Below are 22423 nucleotides of genomic sequence, written 5' to 3' on the forward strand. Positions count from 1 at the left end.
TGGAATTCTTATGTTTTGTAATGAGAAGCGGTTTTTAAATTGCTCAAACCAACCCCTTTACTGGCAACAAACTATGTTAACAGAAGATTCTCTATTTTCTTTTAAATGATTATAATATAATGGATATTGCTGCCAAGCACAATCAAACAATGTTTATTCTGTTGCAGGATATCTTCATCTTCTGAACTTTCTTCTGCACCATCTAGATTTCGTGTACCTTCTGCTCTCTTTAAAAAAATCTGTAATCTGGGTTTGTTTGCTTTTGCTTGATAGATCTTTGTAAATTTCATGGTATGGAGCTAAACATGTTTGAAGCTTCCTTTTGACCTTAGTGCTCCTATCAATCGCAGGATCTGCATTCAAAAAATAAGATTCTAATTGCTTGGCTAAGTTTATGCCTTCCCGTATGCATTTTAGTGTAAAATTTGGAATTTCAGATAAAATTTTTAGTGCCTTTTGTTAATTACATTGCCATCTAATGGGATCCATCTTTTACTGCTATAGTCAATCCATACTGAGTGCTTTTTCCATTTTCTCGATTATTGGTGCTCGGGGACGAGCTGCCATATTTGTGGAAATAAAAGATCCTGCAGAAACGGCAGTTCTAATTTTCTGTTCATTTTTCTTTATGGTCCAGATTGTTGCTTCACTTAAATTTAAACTTTTTGCAATGTATGATAACTTTTCCCCCTTTTTAAGACAATCCAAAATTTGTATCTTTGATTCTAGAGAAATAATAAAGTTTCTTTTGAGCAGTGCTTTTTTACTTGCCTTATGCATAATTTAGGGCTGGAATTTAATTCACAACAAAGAAATTATTCCAATACAGTTGTTAAGAACAAAGTTTAGTAATACATACTCGGAAAAATTTAAAAACGATAAAATAAAAACCAAAATAACCTTACAAAAACCTTAAAAGTCACAAACTGCACACTTCAAAGTCATAATTTTTATGGTCTCAAACAAGCACAAGTTCAATAGCACAGGACCTAACAGGTATTTCCCAATAAATTTTTTTGCATACGACTAGTGAGTCAACAGAATGGAAATTTTGAAAAATGACATCCAACATAATAGCAGGGTTTTCCTCCGACAAAAGCTCAAAAATACCGGTGTAATGCGAGGTTTACCGCAATTCTAACCGTGTTATATAAAAGTACAGTTTGTTTGTTTGTTTTAGAGTTTTATGGCGCATTAGCATATAAGGCTAAAAGTACAGTCAGTTCTGCTATAATACGCATTTTAGCAATGTTAATTTGCTACAATGTGACTGATATATTAGGGAACAATGTGAGTATAACACGATTTTCGCATTGGCTGATGCACAATCTCATCTGCAAGTAACACTAGGTGAATGCAAAACCAGGCACCAAACTGAATGTAGCAACCTGCATAGCAATACATACAAGTTTACAAACCTTAAAAAAATCAAATGTCAAGTGTGTGAGAACTATATTTCCCACTTACTATAGTTGTATTGGTCAGAGACACACTGTTGTCATTCGCTGTATTCACAAGATAACAAGTGATATTGTAGGCTGACTCATGTTTTCAGGTGCTCACATTTTTCTATTCAAACAGAAATTTCATGAGCTGTGATAGAGTGAGTAGAGGAGCACATTTCTAGAGGTCACTACCATAAAACAATAAAAACAATTTGCAGTTCCTGGTTTATTGGGCTTTTCAGTTAGTGCTATCTAATTACAAATGGGTAGTAAACTCGATCTTACTGCATTTGCAATAATACCGATAGCTGGAATTCTGTGGGTTTTTACATTGTTATGGTGAAATGTGTTTCGCCTTCCATGAAATCTTCAATCATATAAAAAACATAAATAAATTTTCAGAATCTTCTCTTCATTCCTATTTTTTAAGATTCATAAACTTGTCTCACATATGCAATTTGTGCACCCTGTGTGTTCGTCGTTATTGATTGCTTATCTTTTTTACTGTTTTAAATTTTACAATAAAAAAAAAAAGAAAAAGAAAAAAAAAAAAAAGAAAAAGAAAAAAAAAAAAAATGTCAGTGAACAGAAATAACAATCAAGCAAACTTCATATCTTGTCAAGGTAAAGTGCTATATTTACGGTAATATTTATTTATTTATTAGATATTTAAGATGTTTAAATCTGTTTAGCAATTTTATTGGGTTTCACTTTTTTTTTACTGTTTTACTTACCAGGCTGAGCATTTTTTTGAGTGCTCTGCATCCCTAGTTTTCCCCATAAGCCCTGTTGTTTTTTAATGCAAGAAATACCAAAAAGCAGAAATTTTTAGGAACACATGTACCATATTATAGCAGAACTGACTGCTGTGCTGTGCTGTGCAAAGATTGCTGCAATTTATCAATCATGTTAGAGCGAAACCATATTGTAGAAGTACCGTGTTATACGGGGTTTGCCTGTGTGTGTGTAATTAATAAAATGATTGCCAATTATAAGTAAAACGATACATTGAATGGCATATTATCAAAGGCTAGAACCATTCAATACATCCAAATAATAATTAGCAGAATCTATCTGTTTGATTGCTATCTGCCAGTAACTGCAGGTCCTAAAGATAGGCAAAAAGGCCACACTGTGGGGGGGGGGGGAAAGTAATTCTTTATCAAAAATTTAGTAAGTTACTGGCAGAATAACAGCTGCCCAACAGATAGCAGACAGAACTTGTATGCAATATGCCAATGCTAAATCAGGCAAAGTGAAAGGAAGAAACAGGATAATAATAACACTCAAAATCATCCTCGAATTGCTCAACTCATGGAGTGCAAAAATTAGAATTTTGACACTCCATGAACTGCACCTGGAATGAAGTTGAAGTGATTTTCAGCATCATATTAAAAGTTTTAGGTTGTTATTATTATTATAATTAGCCATATGGTGCAAGGAAGCCTGAGGCTTTTGATGCATCAGCCAAAAAAAAAAAAAAAAAAAGTTATCCCTGAGAGAGAGAGAGCCAGAAATAGAAGGGAACCATCAAGAAAGAGAAGAATGATGATATCCAGCTGAGGACCCTGGGTGTGCCAAGCTCATACTCACCAGATGTGAGCCCCTGAGGTTATCAAAATATTCAAGATGTTTGCTTTTCAAGTGTACACAGTGTTAATTTGAAATAAAAACTACACATATATTGTGGAATTTAAGTGATATTTAAAAACACATGTCTTTGGGAAGCTAAGGCAATTTCCTGTGGTCATGTACAACACTCAATGAAGCAGAAGACTTGGGGATTACTTTTTAGATTATTGGTTTTCTTTTCTTTGTAAAATTTTCAGGAAGTGCTTCAGTTTTTAAATTTTAATATGATACTTGATGCTTTTGTCATGCGGCAATGTTAGTGTGTAAAGTCATTGCATGACTTTGTTTTGTAAGGTATTATGCTTTGAATGAAAAACAAATTTTCCCACATATGAGACAGAAGAATTATGGTTACAGAGTAGATGTCCAGCACCCAATTCATTTGGTGAAAACAAGACAGAAAACAACACAATCAAGTTGTTCCCAATACTTTTAAGTGCAAATAATTAGAATTAACCTAGAACACTGCAGAATTAACCTAGAAAACTGAAGTATATGTAGCAAAAAGGAATCACGGATGCCATTACTTCTATTATGAACAAAATGAAACCAAAACCATAAACAAATTACAGTCAGTCCTCGTATAGCATGATAGTTGTGTTCCTAGAAACCCTCGTGCAACGCAAAATCGTGCAATATAAACAACAGCCCCTATGGGAAAAATATGGTTAGGTGCCGACCATCCAAGACTGAACACACAATTGTAACCAAAACATTACAAAACACAATAAATTATTGTAATAAAATACTTACATATTTCATTACGACTATTACGTAATAAAATATTGCTAATGCTTTTGCTTCTATAGTAAGCAAACTTGTTTTTTGTTTGATTTTCTATCGAAACAGATGACAGCCGTTCCATCTCTTCCAATTCTTTGTCTTAATCTAATGAATTTTAATTACAAGTTGAGGTGTGCCCTATAAAAGCTGTTTTTATTTTCTCTGCATTCTTTGTAATTCTCGGCATTGCCTCATTTAGGCCTGTACCACGTGCAATATCACATGGTCTTTCATTTCGCTCAAAGCGTTTCACAATTTCATATTTTTTCTCTATCGACAGAGGCGGACTGGCCATAAGCCTTAACAGGGAAACCACGGTGGGTCGGAGGCCGGTGTGATTTTGGCCATAAACCATAGTATGAGGCCACTACAAATTTTCCCAGTTAAGAATTTTTGACCCAGTCCGCCTCTGTTTATCAATATTGCTTTCCTTTTTCCCTTTGAATCTGTAGTGACTTCACAAGGACGTTTCCTTTTCACACATTAAGTATTTTACTAATTTTTAGGGAATAAAGCACAATTACAAAACGAGGGGGCAAGCTTGATACACATAAACAAAGCTGCGGGTGTGTAGAAACTGAATAAACAACACCATAAAGGCAGAGACAACTCTATCTCACTAGCTCACATTTTACTAAAGCATATTTCTGGAGGTCACTACCATAAAACAATAAAAACAATTTCCAGTTGCGTTCCTGCTAGTGGAATCTGTTATAAACTCGATCTAATTGCATTTGCGATAATACCGATAGCTGGAATTTTACGTTATTATGGTGAAATGCATTTCCCCTTCACTGATATAAAAAACATAAATACATTTTCAAAATCTTCTCTTCATTCCTATCGTGTTGCGTTCAGTTGGGGTGATTCTGGTCCGACTGCCATTTCTTGTAAACACAAAGGCGAATCGTGCATAAGCAAATTCGGTTCGTGTTATATACAATATCGTTCCCCTATTTATAAATAGTGTATGATCGAATTCGTGTAATGTAAACATGTGTTATACGAGGACTGACTGTATTATGTTAATGCTCCCAATTGTAACTTATATCCATATAAGTGTATTATGCCTGAAGGAGTAGGCACCCATGGGCTGATTATTTGCATGTTGTGGGTTGAAAATCCCAGAATAACTTACAGGGGAAACTCAATTTGCTGAGATACACCCTCAATTGGGAATAGAATCCATTTAGTGAAAGGTTTCTCCAAACGACTGACACATAGTGAAACCACTATATTGTCAAGGGGGGGTAGTCATATTAGTTACCTGAGAACAGTCTCATCCACACATGTGTACTATTTGTTTTTGAAAATTGTGTGTTCTAGTCAGTTTGCTTGTTTTGCTGGACAAAAAAAATCAAGTTGTGTGAGAATGCTGATTATAATCACTGTGCTACCCATGAGGACTTGTCACGGAGGGCATCCTCCTTCTCCTTCCCCCTTTGGGTGAGCAATTCTGGGTCAAACTACTCACCCAAGGCAACCCTACTGTGTATATGCAGAGATATTGTACCCAGCAAAGCCGATCAATATAGTGGTGAATATATTTGTGTAGTGTTGGGTTGAGTGGTCAGTCCCTTAGCCCAATAAGTAGCAGAGCATACCACCCATTGGTTTCCAAACAAAATCATGGTGTATACCTAATAAGTGCTGTTCTTTGTGCTAAAAATGAGCAGAGCCACAAACCACCTAACAATGGCTTTGAGTTTTCGTAGGTTTTTTGAAAAAGTTAAAGCAAACTGAAATAAAATTTAGAAGAAAAGTAAACTCCCTGTAAAACATGCACTAGTTTCAAATAGAAAAATCATTCATGTATTTTCAACTATGCATCTTATCCCTTTTTCTATATTCTTGTGCATCTAGACATTTGTGTCTAAATCTACCACCTTCCCCATCACCTCTGCCAAATATTTTGTTCTCTACTGGCTCAATACCCAGATGAGTTATCCTCAAGTTCACTCCCACCACCTACTTTATATCTAACTTCAACTCAAATGGCAATCTAGGTGTGCTAGAAGCAACAAGCCATCAACTGCTTACTGAAGCCTGTTTTAGCAAAGGACAGCTTCTGTGATATCTGGACTTCACTCCAATTAGAGAATTCCTCCTGTACGTATGATATCTGCTCCTGCTCTTCAAATTAATTTTACCAGATTGGAGAGGATGGACTCCTTTATCTACAAACTGTGAACTAAGTCATAAGTATAAACTAGACCTACAGTTTGTTTTGCAATTTAGCCTATATGAACAGTACAATCAAGATAATCTCTTAACTTTTGAACTATCTTTGCACAATTTTTAATAATTACTATCTAATTTACAGAGTTTTAATGTATTTTTCTTTATTTTTTTGTGAAACCCTTATGGTTAACCTCTCCTGGTGTGTTGCCCTTATTACTATTATTTATATTATCTCAGACAAAAAAAGAAAGTTTATATGCAGTATATATAACCTGGATAACACCTATAATTTTTGAAGGAATGCATAAATGGGATAATGAAATTCTGAGGTAAAAAAAAAAAAAAAAAATCTGTAATCGAAAATGGCATTATAAGAAACTTAAAGTTTCTTATAATGCCATTTTCGGAAACAATTACTCCTGGAAATCAGACTCGACTGGGAAAAAAAAGAAGAAAGAAAGACCTGTCAAATATCCACTCTTAATGCTATCCATTATAGGAATGAACAATGAGATAAAGTTAAATCACAGTCCATCAAAAACAACTCTGATAAAACAGGACTAAATTTCATGGAAGTTAATGATACTACAGAAAATTCTGATAATGTTCCCCTGTTAATGTAGCTGAGAGCCATACCTTAACTATTCACATTCCATAAGTTTATGACTATGCAAATATGAACAAAAGTCAGGACAAAACCTGACAGATGAGGACATTATTGCTGCCTTTAAGCAACTAGATGTTAATAAAGATGGTAACAAGGAAGAAGAGGGCAGTAAATATATGGTCCAGAAGCACAATTTGCTTTTAAAAAATCTGTCACTGTTTTATGAAATCAGTAACACCAATCCAGAATTTCAGGTTCACCTTAAAAAAAACAGAGGATAACATTTAAAAATTTTACCTGTAAAGAAATTTCAAATAAGCATCATTAAAAGATAATTTTCAGTTCTGAAAACACATGTAAGGCATTAAGATTTAAATACTGTATTATAATAAAATCATTTTAAAGTAATCCAAATAAATATATAATTAATACCACATAAATCATCAATAATGTAATCAAAAAGGTTTTTTATTTTCTAAAGACATATACCAGAATATATAAAGTTACTACATACTGAGTAGTCCCTTTATTAGATACAGCTACCCTTTTCATGAAATGGAGAGCTCTTTTAGTAACAGCCTAACATGTTCATACCACATGATATGAAGTAGGTGAGCAGATAAGTAGGGACACTGTACACATACAACATAGTGTGAGGATGATTGAGACAAAAGATTTAAGTGAATTTGATCATGGCATGGTAGTCAGTGACAGATGTGCCAGTATGAGTATCTCAGAAAACACCTGCTGATGTTTTCACATATGACTGTCTCAGATGTATACAGATTTGTCCAACACCCAAATAACATTGTTTGTTGCAATCCTATGATTGAAAACAACTTGCTTACACAAGAAGCTGATATACACTAACAAGACTTGTGAAAGATAACAGAAAGGCTACAGTCAATCAAATAACAACTGTTAACAACAGTGATAACCAAAGAGGCATTTCAGAATTCACAACTCATCATACCTAGTCACAGATGGCTACTGCAGCCAATAACTGAACTGGGTTCCACTCCTGTCACAAAAAACGGGAAGGTATGGTTAGAGTGGGCTCATCCAATTTGCAACAACTGTGGGAAGCAATTGAGTCAACATGAACCAGCAACTCTGTGGCATGCTTTCAACACCTCATTGAGTCCATGCCATCACAAAACTAGGCTGTTCTGTGGACCAAGAAGGAACCTACTTGCTATTAGATAGGTATATCAAATAGCATGACCAGTCATAGTATGTTGGTTATAACAAGCATAATTCAATTGAATAGTCCCTTCAACCTTGCTATAACTGAGTTTCACTGCAGTACGTTTGTTATAGATATTGTGAAGCATAAATTCAAGTGTCAGCTAAAGGGAATAATGTTAGCATTATGAGATTAGTCATGGAAACCTTCTGAGATACTTTTAGGAAACTATCTGCTGTAAATATCAGTGGATTAATTACGAAGCAGTCTCTTAAAAACTTACCGGTGTGGGTTCTAGTGTGCGTCTTAAGGTGATGACTGGCTGCAAATGATTTACCACATCCATCTTCTTCGCACCTAAAATGAAATGAACATTACTTAGTTAAGGTTAGGTGTATCTTCCAGTTGCTAATTCCAAAATTTAAAATTAATTTCACTAAAATGATATAATTATAATCTTATAATAAATGATAAAATTTAGCTGACTTGAGTGGACAAGCAAGTAATATCAAGAAATTCTGTATGTTAAAAATGGTTTTACAATACGATCAATATGATATAAAAAAATTATATGAAGATGCTTTTATTTTATTAGAATTTTGGTTCTCCAGTTTTTGCTATGAACAAAAGTTAATAATTTATTGTAAAAAGTAAGCAGTAAAATTATAAAATAACTGATGTGGAATAGTTGAAAAATTCTGCCAAATATGAGGTAGGACAATTTTTTCATGTAAAATTTTCTTAGCTTGTAGCTAATTTTTGCAAATTTGTTTTTTTTAAGAGTTGAACTGATTTTAACAAGTGCATCCCCCCTCTCCAAAATGGTTTTTACTCTCATTTTATATAAAACAAAAATTATGTTGTTTTTTATAAACTTAAATCAATTTTATGAATGGCACATTAAGCAAATCACTTATGTCCTCAGTCTACACATTGAGACACTTCGTGGTGTGCAAACAAGTTCAAGTACGATAGTGAAGGGGAAAAGGGGAGGGTTCATATGAGTGATAAATTAGATGATCAGCAATGGTGAAGTTGGTATAGTTAGAGTAAAGGATGGGCCTTTCACCCTAGCAGTACCATCTGCACTATCCATAATATGTCTATGCATAATGTACACAATTCTTTAATACCACTCAAGCATATAACAAATTATTTCCTGAAGGTACTTCAACATTAAGATGAACATGAATAAAATTATGTGATGGAGAAAATATGGCTGTTTCAAGAGGAGATAATGAATACTACTTGATTTCAAGTGGAGATAATCAATACTACTTCATATAAAGCTCTTTAAAATGTCAATACTGTTCAAGTGGCAGTAAGTTTCCTGAATGACTTGCAAGTAACAGCACCTGTTGGATGAAAGAAAAACAATATCCAGATATATGTGAAGAACTCATGTGTAAGTCAGAACAAGTTTCTTATCAAAAAAATAACATCAACATGTGTTTTTTTGTTTATAATAAGCAGGCTTTCATTTTCCATTTCATGGTGTTATTAATGGAAACTGTTCTAATAAAACTGGCATTATATTATTTTTACTGGAGCTTGCTGCCGAATAAGTAGTTCTCCCCCACCAAACAATTCTTCATGATACAACACCAAGAAGAATTACATATAATGTAATTAATCAAACAATAACTTACACAGTAAATTACTCGTTATGTGCATGTTACTGTTTTTTATACAAAACTTAGTAAAATCTCTAGAAATGGTTGCTAAATAGTTTTAAATTGAGAAGCAACTGTATTTGGGTCAGTGATAAAGAATATCATAATTATATTTTCAAATTATTTAATTAACACATCTCTTGGCAAATTTTGTTTTAAAATTATATTATTATTATTATTAATAATATAATTTTACTAATGTGGCAAATGATATAGGGAAGCAAGCTCATACAGCATAAGGCAAAAAAAAAAAAAAAAACCCCATGCATCTCGTCTGTCCATCCCCTCTAATAATAAGTCTAATTCCTGGAATTTACTCAAACTTCTACAACCAGATGATAGTTTGTTCCAACAATCAGTTGCTAACTGGCTGAAAGCATACTTTCATACACCTATAATGGCAGCTATCCTTTGTGTTATCCAAGAAACCATATCAACTTCATCAAATTTACTGAATCCATTTAAAGCACTTCAATCAAGTCTCCTTGCAAGTGCCTAGTTTTCAAGTGCTACAATTTGCTGCAGAAGCGAACTCTTTATTGGTAAGAGTACAGCTATGTGTTCTTGACTAATCTGATTGCTCTTCTCTGCACCCTTTACAAGAGATCCCCATTCTTCTTAAAATAAGGCTTCCAGACATGTTTGCAGTACTCAAGATGTGGACTAACCATTGCCTTATGCAGTAGGATAATCACCTCCTTGTCCCTGCTGGCAAAGTTCCCATATATCATTAACAGAATCCCATGAACTATTCTAGCAGACTGTCTGTAGTGTTGAGAGAACTTCATGTTGCACTATACAATTACCCCTAGGTCTGTTTCACTCTCCACAACCTTGAGAGTAGTACCACCTAATTGGCAACATCTTGAGTACTGCATACAAGTCTGGAGGCCTCATTTTAGGAAGGATATACAGAGAATCAAGGAAGAACTCTCCAAAGCTTGAAAGTGTTCATAATTAAAGATATTTACTGGATTTACACTTATCTTATTTCATTGCCCCTAATACCACACTGCTGCAATCTGTACAGCAGTCATTCATGTGGAACAGTGTCGAAAACTTTAATCTCTATCTTGTGTCAAAAAAAAAAAAAAAAAACTGTTTGCATCCATTTCTTTTGTTACTAGACCACAGTAGTTGATTGATCAGACAAGATCCTTCTTCCTCTTGACAAGGTCATTCTGTAATTTCTGTATAATTCCATTCCTATTAAGGTGATCCTGCAATACTTCTTTAACTGCCAAACACATTATGTTCCTTTGAACAGAAGTCAAGCTCACAGGTATGTAACTGCTCCTTTGATTACCCCTTTGTGAACAAGAGAGACATTTGCACACCTCCAATCTATAGGAACTTCCATTGAATCCAAGGGTGCTCTCATAATATGGTCAGAGGTTTACCTACCCCTTTTGCTGCTTCTTTTAATATAACTGTACAGATCACATTAGCTCCAGATAACTTATTTTTAGTTTCAGCAATTTCTCTTCCTCTTTCTTCTCAGTTATCACAAACTCATTTAGCTCCCAGTTATAACTTGATATACTTCTGGTGTCCTCATCCCTAAAAACTTCTTTGTGCATGAATGCAAATGCAAATAATTATTTAGTTTATCAGCAACCTGAACAGGATCATCAACAGTTATGCCATTCATATCTAATGGGCCAATGTTTTTCATCCCTTTCCTTCTAGTGTTAGTATAAGAAGGGAATTTCTTGCTTCTTTCATTTGAATTCTTAGCCAAGGTACTTCTCATAACCTATATTAGTTCACCTAACACCCCCACCTTAGTGACCTGATGGCAGACTATTTTGTGCTTAATGTGTTTCCATCTACCCTGATAAATTATAATGAATTAATGCATTGTTCTTCACTAGTCTCATCAGTTCATCTGACATCCATTCAGGTCTAAACTTAGAAAAATATTTTTTGCTGGTATAAAAAGCTTAGTAGCTTCTATGAGTACTTCCCTGAATGCCTTCCATTTAAAATTTGCAGTTGATAACATCCTTATATCCTCAAACATCCTTATTTATAACATCCTTATTTCCCAGCCCCATAGAGGCTGGGAAATTCCATATTCAAAAAGTTAATACTCAAACACCAGCCAAGTAATTAAATATTTTAATAAAATAAAATAAAATAAGATGATATAAGTACTAAAAGAAATAAAATCAGTTAAAACAGTTAAAAACTAACAATGCTAAAATTGTTAAAATAAGCTAAAATACCGGAAATCCTAAGCTTTCAGAGACAGCTGTCTCGTTTCTCAACAGTGTACTGTTGCTACAATGATTTTAACTGATTTTATTTATTTTAGTACTTATTGTAATACTTAAGTCCAGTTTACTGTATCATCTTATTTTATTTTATTTTATTAAAATATTTAATTACTTGGCTGGTGTTTGAGTATTAACTTTTTGAATATAGATAACATCCTCAATTATTACTTACTGAAAGGAATTTTAAAACCTATCTAAGACCACTGTGGCAGCCTATATGAAAGAAAAATCCCTTCTCTTTACCTCTGACAACAGTTATATATCTAAATAAATGGGCATTCACAATTTTATAATATACTGATGGATATACAGTAGATTTGTGTGATTCCCAGAGTTTGAAATTTATAATTATTGTCAGCATTTATGAATATTTCTTAACTTGAAAATGGTAGCATAGTAGAAAAAGTACCCAACCACATTTTATTGTTATGGAATCTTTTGTTCGTTAAATTTTTTCTATTCTTTTCATTCTTAGTATCTTCTCACAGGTATGTAATTATTTCTGATCTACAGATTCATCTGTACAATGATTTTTCTTTACATATGTTTAATTTTTGGATAAAAATTCTCCCACACCATCTAAGAGTGGTGTAAAATTTCTTAAAGTTTTTTGTAGTTCACTGTGAACAATAAATGTTGCCATAGAAAATTTTTTCTTGCAACAACTGAAACACCAGAGTTAAATTTAATAACACAAATTTAATAAAACTGATAAAATTTAAAAAAATCAAAATACAGTAAAAATAAAGTGTTAAAATAAAAATAAATAAAATACAGTGATTTTAAAGGCAAGCTGCTTCTTCTTCAGCTTGAAATAATGCATAGCTGTTGTTGTTATTATTTGGTTTTTAGGAGCATTAGCAACTAAGGCTATATTGCTCTGGGGATACGCGGTGGTCATTCCCTGACCTTTCCGCATCCTCCGTATTTGGTAGTCATGGGCTCGAACCCCGGTCTAATCAAGAAGTGTGTGCTACGCACTGCTGCTCCTGCCCACCTGACTAGGGAGGTGCCTACATAATAATGCATGGCATACTGAATATAAATAAATTCATATGACACATGATTAGCATGGGTATGAATGACTGGGCAGGTTGCAAAAATTAGTAATGTTGCTATAAATGCTAAATATTGCCAAATATAGTAAAAAATTCAAACTATACCCAAGTCAATTCCAGCTGAGACAGGAGGAGCACACCTTATAAAAAAAATCCTAGACTTGGTTGACTTTGGCTGCCATCATCAAAACTTTTGAGTATGGTAAAGATGGCCAATGACACTAACAGCAAAAAGATAAAATTCTCAATGAATAAGAATGCAGAATGGCTATCTTCAGCAGTCACTCTACAGGAGTGACTATAATCAGTATCTGTTCTCATGGAACAACCATATGACTATCCTGGAAGGAAGAATAAAATGCATCTCTCACCAAAAGCAAAATGACAATTTTATCCCAAACCTGAAAGGATGTTCAAAGAAAATATGGAGAAAACAAACACAATATAAACGATTACAAGACTATTTATATGTACCTATAACTGCAGATCCCTATAAATTGAAACTGTAACTTGAATAGCTTGCCTTTTGAGGACAGCACATTTTTTGCATGATAAAAACAATGCTTTGGTTTTGCTGTTTGCATTATTTGTTGCACAAAGCAGGGATAGGGGAGCTGGAAGGAGTAGTACCATTTTAATTTCTTATGGAATATTTGTTGCAACAGCAACAATAATTCTTCATGGCCATGTAGTGCTTGTCTTGAAGTTCTCCAGAACTCTCTTTTGTGAAATATCACAATGTCACATGAACAACTTCCTTACATAGCAAAACGTTCAATTCACAAAGCAATGTAATACATGGTTCAATAATTTTAGCTGGAATTTTGTTATATGCACTTCTTTTAATATGCACTTCTTTTAAATATGAAAAATGTGCAACATTTGCATTATACTTATAACAATGTATAATGGCTGTTAAAATCAATAGCAATATGATAATATCCATTACCTTATAAAAATACGACTCCTGAATGGATAATAGCCAACAGGATATGTAGCAACCTTATGCTAAAATCAGCATTAGCATTAGTAGAGGCATTTGATGCAAGAAAGCAAGCTTATGCAGCATCAGCAAAAAAAAAAAAAAAAAAAACCCACTTCCACTTCACCCCTCTGTTCGTTCAAAATACCTGTCCAGCTGAGCCTTAAACTTATTTAGGCTATCAACCTCCACCACAAGGGATGGAAGTCTGTTCCACCAACCAACCACCCGCTGGCTAAAGGCAAATTTCCGCACGTCTATCCTACATCTGTCTTTCCTCAATTTGAATTTATGCCCTCTCAGGTGATTTTTCTGAGCTAGAGGAAGAATCCCATCAGCATTGAGCATGCTTAAACCATTCAAGGCTTTATACACCTCTATCAGATCACCTCGCTGGTGCCTAGTCTCCAGACACTGTAATTTGCAAAACTTAAGCCTTTCTTCGTAAGAGCACCCCTTTGTTCCATTCACTAATCTTGTTGCCCTTCTCTGTACTCGTTCCAGCAGCTCTACATTCTTCTTGAAATGAGGCCTCCAGACCTGTATCCAGTACTCTAGGTGTGGCCTGACCATTGCCTTATACAATGGAATAATCACCTCCTTATCCCTGCTGGAAAAATTCCTGTATATCATTGACAATACTCCATGAGCTACTCTTGCAGCCCGTCTGCACTGCTCAGAGAACTTCATATCTGCCTGCACAACCACCCCCAAGTCCCTTTCATTCTCTACCACTGTCAGTGTAGTACCACAGAGTTGATACGTTGCTCTGGGGTTGCTGTTTCCCATGTGTAGTACTTTACATTTGTCAATGTTAAACTTCATTTGCCACCTCTCAGCCCATCTGCTCAACCTTTCCAGATCCTGTTGCAGCAGCATAGTGTCAGTAGTGTCCTTGACAACCCTGCCAACCTTTGTATCGTCTGCAAACTTGGACATTAAGCTTGATATACCATCATCAATATCATTTATAAATACAGAAAACAATAATGGACCCAACACTGAGCCCTGAGGGACTCCACTAATAACATTAGTCCACGATGAGCAGTGTCCATTGATTACCACTCTGTCTTCTCCCCCTCAACCACTCCTTTATCCATAGCAGCAATTCGCCTCCAATGTCACACTGCTCCAATTTGTGTAGCAGTCTTCCATGTGCAACAGTATCAAAAGCCTTTCTAAGATCCAAGTATATAATATCAAAGTTATTCCCTGCATCCAGTTCTTTTGTGACTGCATCATAGTATCCAATCAAGTTGGTCAGGCAAGACTTCCCCTTAACAAAACCATGCTGTGTCTGAGCTATAACTGAAGTCTTGTCTAAATGATCCTGCAGTGCTTCTTTAACCAGTGCCTCCATTAAGTTTCCTGGAACAGAAGTTAAGCTCACAGGTCTATAATTACTTGTGTCAGCCTTTGATCCTCCTTTGTGAATTGGGGTCACATTTGCACATTTCCAGTCTGTGGGTACCTCCCCTAAGTCCAAGGAAGCTCTCATAATTATGGCTAAGGGTTTGCTTACTTCCTTTGCTGCCTCCTTTAATATAACTGGATAGATCCCATCCACCCCGGGTGCCTTTCTTGTATTTATCTTCAACAGTTTCTCCTCCACTTTACTCCCATTTATTTCAAGATTCTGTAGCTTACTGCTAAAGTTGAATACACCTCTGGCATTCCCCTTGCTGAATAACTCCTCATGTGTGAATGTCGATGCAAAATATTCATTTAGTTTGTTAGCTACCTGAGCAGGATCATCAACAGTTGACCCATCAATATCAAGTGGACCAATCTGAGTGGCTACTGGATTAACAGTAGCCACTGGCAGAGGTGAAAGAGATTCTTGCACTGCTTCTATTGGAATGAGCAGAAGCCTGAAAAACAAGATGCAGGATATTTCAGAGACTGCTGGAAGTCATTGTGATACAAGTAAACACATGGGTTGTGTTAGGGTAGCTAAGAATAGAAACAAGTGCAGGTATACTTGCGTGTACACCAATGCTAGGAGTTTAGTAAATAAATTTGATGAATTTGAGGTATTGCTCAAAACATCAAAGGCAGATATTCTTGGGATATCAGAGACGTGGTGTCACACAGATATAAGGAATGCAGAACTGGAATTTGGGGAGTACAATGTGTATAGAAAGGATAGACAGGACAGGAGGGGAGGAGGGGTTACGCTATTAGTTAAAAAACACATAAAATCCAAGGAAGAGAAGCCAGTCGACATTGATGGACAGGGCAGTGTCGAGTCAGTTTGGTGTGACATAAGCATAGGTAAATCAAAATTGAGAGTAGGAGTGTGCTATAGGCCTAATGACTCTGATGAGTATAATAAGATACTGTACAGGGAAATAGAATGGGCCAGTAAATCAGAGAGTCTTATAATGGGGGATTTTAATTTCCCAGATATTGACTGGAATTTGTGGGTTGGTCACTCACACACTAGCAGGGCTTTTGTGGATTTATTGGATGATTGTTTTCTACACCAGCATGTTCGGGAGGCAACTAGAGGGAGTAATACTCTTGATCTGATTATCAGTAGTGATTCTTCATGCATTAGGAATCTGCAGATAAAGGAACCACTGGGTGGCAGTGATCACAGTGTGCTGAAGTGGGATTTACTCAAGGAGGTAACTACCATCAGAGGCAAAGGGAAGGGTTTTTGCTTTCGTAAAGGCGACTATGATGGTCTGAGACAGTATTTAAATTCTATACAGTGGGACCAACTGATGATGTTACCAACAGCAAATTCAAAATGGGAAGCATTCAAGGAACTAATCTTGGAAGCTACCAGGCTTTACATACCAACCAAGAAATTTTGTTCAAGGTTCAGGCCTAAATGGTTGTCAGATGAACTAATGAGACATATGGCAGAGAAGAAAAATGCATGGGATACATACAAATTAATGGGTGACATGGAAGCCTATGATAGATATAAGTTGGTCTGTAACCAAGTCACAAAGGAGATTAGGCAGGCAAAGGCAGATTATGAGAAATCCTTGGCAAAGGACGCAAAGAAAAACAGAAAAGAGTTCTTTACCTATTTAAACTCAAGAAGGAAAGGGATGAATCAGATTGGTCCACTGGATGTTGATGGTTCAACAGTTGAGGATCCTGCTCAGGTGGCTAACAATCTAAATGAGTATTTTGCATCTACATTCACACATGAGGAGTTATTCAGGAAGGGGAATGTCGTAGGTGAAGTAAACATTGGCAGTGAGCTAGATTATTTTCTAATAACTGAGAGGAAAGTGGAGGAGAAATTGCTGAGGATAAACATAAAAAAGGCACCAGGGGTGGATGGGATCTATCCAGTTATATTAAAGGAGGCAGCAAAGGAAGTAAGCAAACCCCTAGCCATAATTATGAGAGCTTCTTTGGACTCAGGGGAGGTACCCATGGACTGGAGATGTGCAAATGTAACCCCAATTCACAAAGGAGGATCAAAGGCTGACACAAGTAATTATAGACCTGTTAGTTTAACTTCGGTTCCAGGAAAATTAATGGAGGCACTGGTTAAAGAAGCACTGCAGGATCATCTGGACAAGAATTCAGTTATAGCTCAGACACAGCATGGTTTTGTTAAGGGCAGGTCTTGTCTGACCAATTTGATTGGATACTATGATGTAGTCACAAAAGAACTGGATGCAGGGAATAACTTTGATATTATATATTTGGATCTTAGAAAGGCTTTTGATACTGTTGCGCATGGAAGACTGCTGCACAAATTGGAGAAGTGTGGCATTGGAGGCAAATTGCTGCTATGGATAAGGGGATGGTTGAGTGGCAGAAGACAGAGAGTGGTAATCAATGGACACTGCTCAACGTGGACTAATGTTATTAGTGGAGTTCCTCAGGGTTCAGTGTTGGGTCCATTGTTGTTTTCTGTATTTATAAATGATATTGATGATGGTGTATCAGGCTTAATGTCCAAGTTTGCAGACGATACCAAGGTTGGCAGGGTTGTTAAGGACACTACTGATACTATGCTGCTGCAACAGGATCTGGAAAGGTTGAGCAGATGGGCTGAGAGGTGGCAAATGAAGTTTAACATTGACAAATGTAAAGTACTACATATGGGAAACAGTAACCCCAGATCAACGTATCAACTCTGTGGTACTACGCTGACAGTGGTAGAGAATGAAAAGGACCTGGGGGTAATTGTGCAGGCAGCTATGAAGTTCTCTGAGCAGTGCAGACGAGCTGCAAGAGTAGCTCATGGTGTCTTGTCAATGATATACAGGAATTTTTCTAGCAGGGATAAGGAGGTGATTATTCCCTTGTATAAGGCATTGGTCAGGCCACACCTTGAGTACTGTATACAGGTCTGGAGGCCTCATTTCAAGAAGGATGTAGAGCTGCTGGAACGAGTACAGAGAAGGGCAACAAGATTAGTGAATGGAACAAAGGGTTGCTCTTACGAAGAAAGGCTTAAGTTTTGCAAATTACAGAGCCTGGAGACTAGGCATCGGCGAGGTGATCTGATAGAGGTGTATAAGGCTTTGAATGGCTTGAGCATGCTCAATGCCGATGGGATTCTTCCTCTTGCTCAGAATAATCACCTGAGAGGGCATAAATTCAAATTGAGGAAGGACGGATGTCAGATAGATGTGCGGAAATTTGCCTTTAGCCAGCGGGCAGTTGGTTTGTGGAATAGACTCCCATCGCTTGTTGTTGAAGTTGATAGCCTAAATAAATTTAAGGCTCAGCTGGACAGGTATTTAGAACGAACGGAGGGGTGAAATGGGAGTAGTGGTTGTTTTTTTTTTTTTTTTTTTTTTTTTGGCTGATGCTGAATAAGCTTGCTTTCTTGCATCATATGCCTCTACTAATGCTATCCCCTTCCTTCTAGAGTTTACAAAAGTAAAGAACTCTTTGCTGTTTTTCTTTGCATCCCTTGCCAAGGATTTCTCGTAATCTGCCTTCGCCTGCCTAACCTCCTTTGTAACTTGGTTGCATATCAACTTGTATCTATCATAGGCTTCTGTGTCATGTGTTAATTTGTAAGTATCCCATGCATTTTTCTTCTCTGCCATATGCCTCATTAGTTCATCTGACATCCATTTTGGCCTAAACCTTGAACAATATTTCTTAGTTGGTATGTAAAGCCTAGTAGCTTCCAAGATAAGTTCTTTGAATGCTTCCCATTTTGAATTTGCTGTTGGTAACATCGTCAGTTGGTCCCACTGTATAGAATTTAAATACTGTCTCAGTCCATCGTAGTCGCCTTTACGGAAGCAATAACCCTTCCCTTTACCCCTAATGGTAGTTACCTCTTTGAGTAAATCCCACTTCAGCACACTGTGATCACTGCCACCTAGTGGTTCATTTATCTGCAGACTCTTAATGCATGAAGAATCACTGCTGATAATCAAATCAAGAGTATTACTCCCTCTAGTTGCCTCCCGAACATGCTGATGTAGAAAACAATCATCCAATAAATCCACAAAAGCCCTGCTAGTGCGTGAGTAACCAGCCCCCAAATTCCAGTCAATATCTGGGAAATTAAAATCTCCCATTATAAGACTCTCTGATTTACTGGCCCACTCTATTTCCCTGTACAGTTCCTTATTATACTCATCAGAGTCATTATGCCTATAGCACACTCCTACTCTCAATTTTGATCTCCCAATGCTTATGTCACACCAAACTGACTCAACACTGCACTGTCCAGCGATGTCGACTGGCTTCACTTCCTTGGTTTTTATGTGTTTCTTAACTAATAGCATAACCCCTCCCCCCTTCCTATCCTTTCTGTAGACGTTGTACTCCCCAAACTGCAGTTCTGCATCCCTTATATCTGTGTGACACCACCTCTCTGATATCCCAACAATATCTGCCTTCGATGTTTTGAGCAATACCTCAAATTCATCAAATTTATTTACTAAACTCCTAGCATTGGTGTACACGCAAGTATACCTGCACCTGTTTCTATTCTTAGCTACCCTAACACAACCCATGTGTTTACTTGTACCACAATGGCTTCCAGCAGTCTCTGAAATACCATGCATCTTGTTTTTCAGGCTTCTGCTCATTCTAATAGAAGCAGTGCAAGAATCTCTTTCACCTCTGCCAGTGGCTACTGTCAATCTATTGGTCTTTGTCTCCCCACAAGCTAGCAGTTTTCCGACCCACCTAACACTGCCTCCATAGCATCAGCAAATATTCTTGCACCCTTTCTATTTAAGTGTATCCCATCCCTGTAGAAGCAATCTCTCCTAGAAGTGTGTAGTTTCCTAGTGTAGTTTCAATTACTCCTAGAAGTGTGTAGTTTCCAAAACTAAAGTAACATTTGGCTCCAATCATTAATGAACCACAGCAACAGTGACAAGCTTTCTGTTGCTGACACTGACAGTAAAAGAACACCTAAATTGACAGCACATTCAGAAGCCCAAAAAAAAGTGCATCAAACTCTTGAATAAGGTTCACTTTAATGCTATGCTGAGATGTTAGTCAAAGATAAAAAGAGCCAACTTGAACTTGAAAAATGATATTGTGACTAATATTCTAAGTGACATACCGATTTACTTATCGTAAATATTTCCTCCTAAGCAATCCTTAACTCCATCTACACTAAAAAAAATACAAATAAAGCTCAAAAACCTATAACAGCTTCCAATAATTCCTTGAGAACTCCTCTTCTCACTTCTTTTATGCCTTACAACAAGTCTATTTATAATTCTACTTCAGAAAGAAGTATTATATGTTAAAAACAGGTTGGGTTATATGCTGAATTGTAAGTTATCAAAATAACCACACTGAATTAAATGAACTTTGTAAACTCTTTCCACTAATTTAATAGAGTAATATTTTTTTCTAAACACATAAAATGTTCATAAAAAAATTAAATATTCATGCATACATACACAAAAAATAAGCTTAATTATAAATTATTAAAATTTCAACAATTTAGTACCTTGAGTTATGTTTAAGCATATAAAAAAACCTATATACGAAATCCATACTTGTAAGGTTTTTCTCCGGTATGGATGCGAACATGTTTCCGAAGGTCACTAAGTGTAGTAAAAAACTTCAAACAGCCCTCTTGCTCACAGTTGAAAGTGTTTCCAGTGTGAAGCCTCTTGTGAGCTTTTAATCTGCACACATTATGAATTAAATATTAGACATTAACTTTAACTTGAATTACTTTAAATACCATCACATTTATTGCTAAAAACATGTCAAAAATTTTTTTTTTTAAATTGTTATGAAGATTCCCATATCACAGCTCCAACCCACCATATCATAGGAAACATTTAGATAATGTTCTCTGCTTAACATGCAGTTTTTTTTTTATTACTTTTGATTTTAAAAGATTTGATAAACAGACCTTTTTAAAGTTTATTTTTCCTTAATTTTCACTTTCCCATTTTACTCAACTTCCCCCCCCCACCACTTCAGACTACAGAATTTCAAAACATTCCAATATATAATGCTTAGAGTAATCTGCTTCCAAAATGGAGTCAGACAGCAAGATTGATTCTAACCAAAGAGCTCTGATAAGAGTTTTTAAAAGTAAAAAAGGAAACAATGGAAAATATCCAGAAAGGTATGTAAAGCATTTATGAGAATGACTATCAACAGTAGCACAGTTGGACAATAGATCAAGCATCCAAGTTTTCCTTGTAACAAAACAAGGAAATGCTAACTTCCACAATTAGCTATGCAGAAATCACTAGCATCAAACAACTTGCATGTGAACATCATCTGATGGGATTGGCATGCCACATATAGGAAGTATACTACAGCTCAGAATGAAATGTGAATGCAATAATAACCAACTGGGCTTACTCAAAGATGTGCTTACAAATGGTACTCAACCACACTTTTCAGAGGCAGAAGAACAAACCTTCATTTCATCTGGTGAAGAAATGGGGATACACCATACTGAGCTAGGAACCAAACAATTTGTGGAATGGGTGAGTGAGTGGGGTTTGAATTTTAATGCTGCAAAAACAACTATGGCTATAATTCACCAGGGAAACTGTGACATGGCATCCACCAAGATTCCCATCACTTTCATACAACATATTTGATATGAAAAGTGATGGCCACAATCTTATAGAGCATGAAAGGTGTCATTTTCATGGACATTATAGAAAGGACAAACAAATTCTGAACTTATTATCACTATATTTAATAAAGTCAAGCAAGCTTACAGTGAGCAGGTGAAAGCAATATACAAGTGCCCTCTACCTGCAAGAGAATGAATCAAAGAGTTATTACTAACCCTTGTGTCAAAATTAAGTTAAAGCCAATTTTAAGCAATTTTTTTGCTAAAGTAAAAACCATGAACTAACTCATTCTCAGTGACCTCAAGCTTATTTAGAAGCAGCTGCTTTTCAAAAGTCAAGTTTATGCTAGTCAAATAATAAATACCACTATATATTATTTTACACGCATGCACGTGCAAACAGAGCAAAATGCATCATTACAAGTACAGCATGAGAAGAATGAAAACAAGAATTGCATTTTGTAACAAATTTTTAAAAAGGTTTAGTTGCATTCCTTTATCAATTTGAAAATTGCTGATTCTGAATATAACTATTTTTTGCATAGCAACAAGATTTCCCAAAATGAGAGAAAAGAAATATGCA

At 35.9% G+C, this 22423-nt stretch overlaps 1 protein-coding gene across 2 annotated transcripts in view; it reads right to left on the reverse strand.

Annotated features, from left to right (window-relative positions):
• LOC150081519 (uncharacterized) overlaps positions 1 to 22423 on the reverse strand; it is a 188650-nt gene that overhangs the window by 84198 nt on the left and 82029 nt on the right. For both annotated transcript variants that reach the window (XM_090379353.1, XM_090379354.1), the window contains exons 4-5: positions 20792 to 20923; positions 8118 to 8191 (exon numbers count right to left, since the gene is read on the reverse strand). In XM_090379353.1, coding sequence (XP_090235479.1) covers positions 8118 to 8191; positions 20792 to 20923 — 206 coding nt within the window. The remainder of the gene's footprint in view (positions 1 to 8117; positions 8192 to 20791; positions 20924 to 22423) is intronic.

The sequence above is a fragment of the Mastigoproctus giganteus genome, chromosome 8 (genome assembly GCF_048544385.1).
Source record: "Mastigoproctus giganteus isolate SK-2022 chromosome 8, ASM4854438v1, whole genome shotgun sequence".
NCBI classification, from domain to species: domain Eukaryota; kingdom Metazoa; phylum Arthropoda; class Arachnida; order Uropygi; family Thelyphonidae; genus Mastigoproctus; species Mastigoproctus giganteus.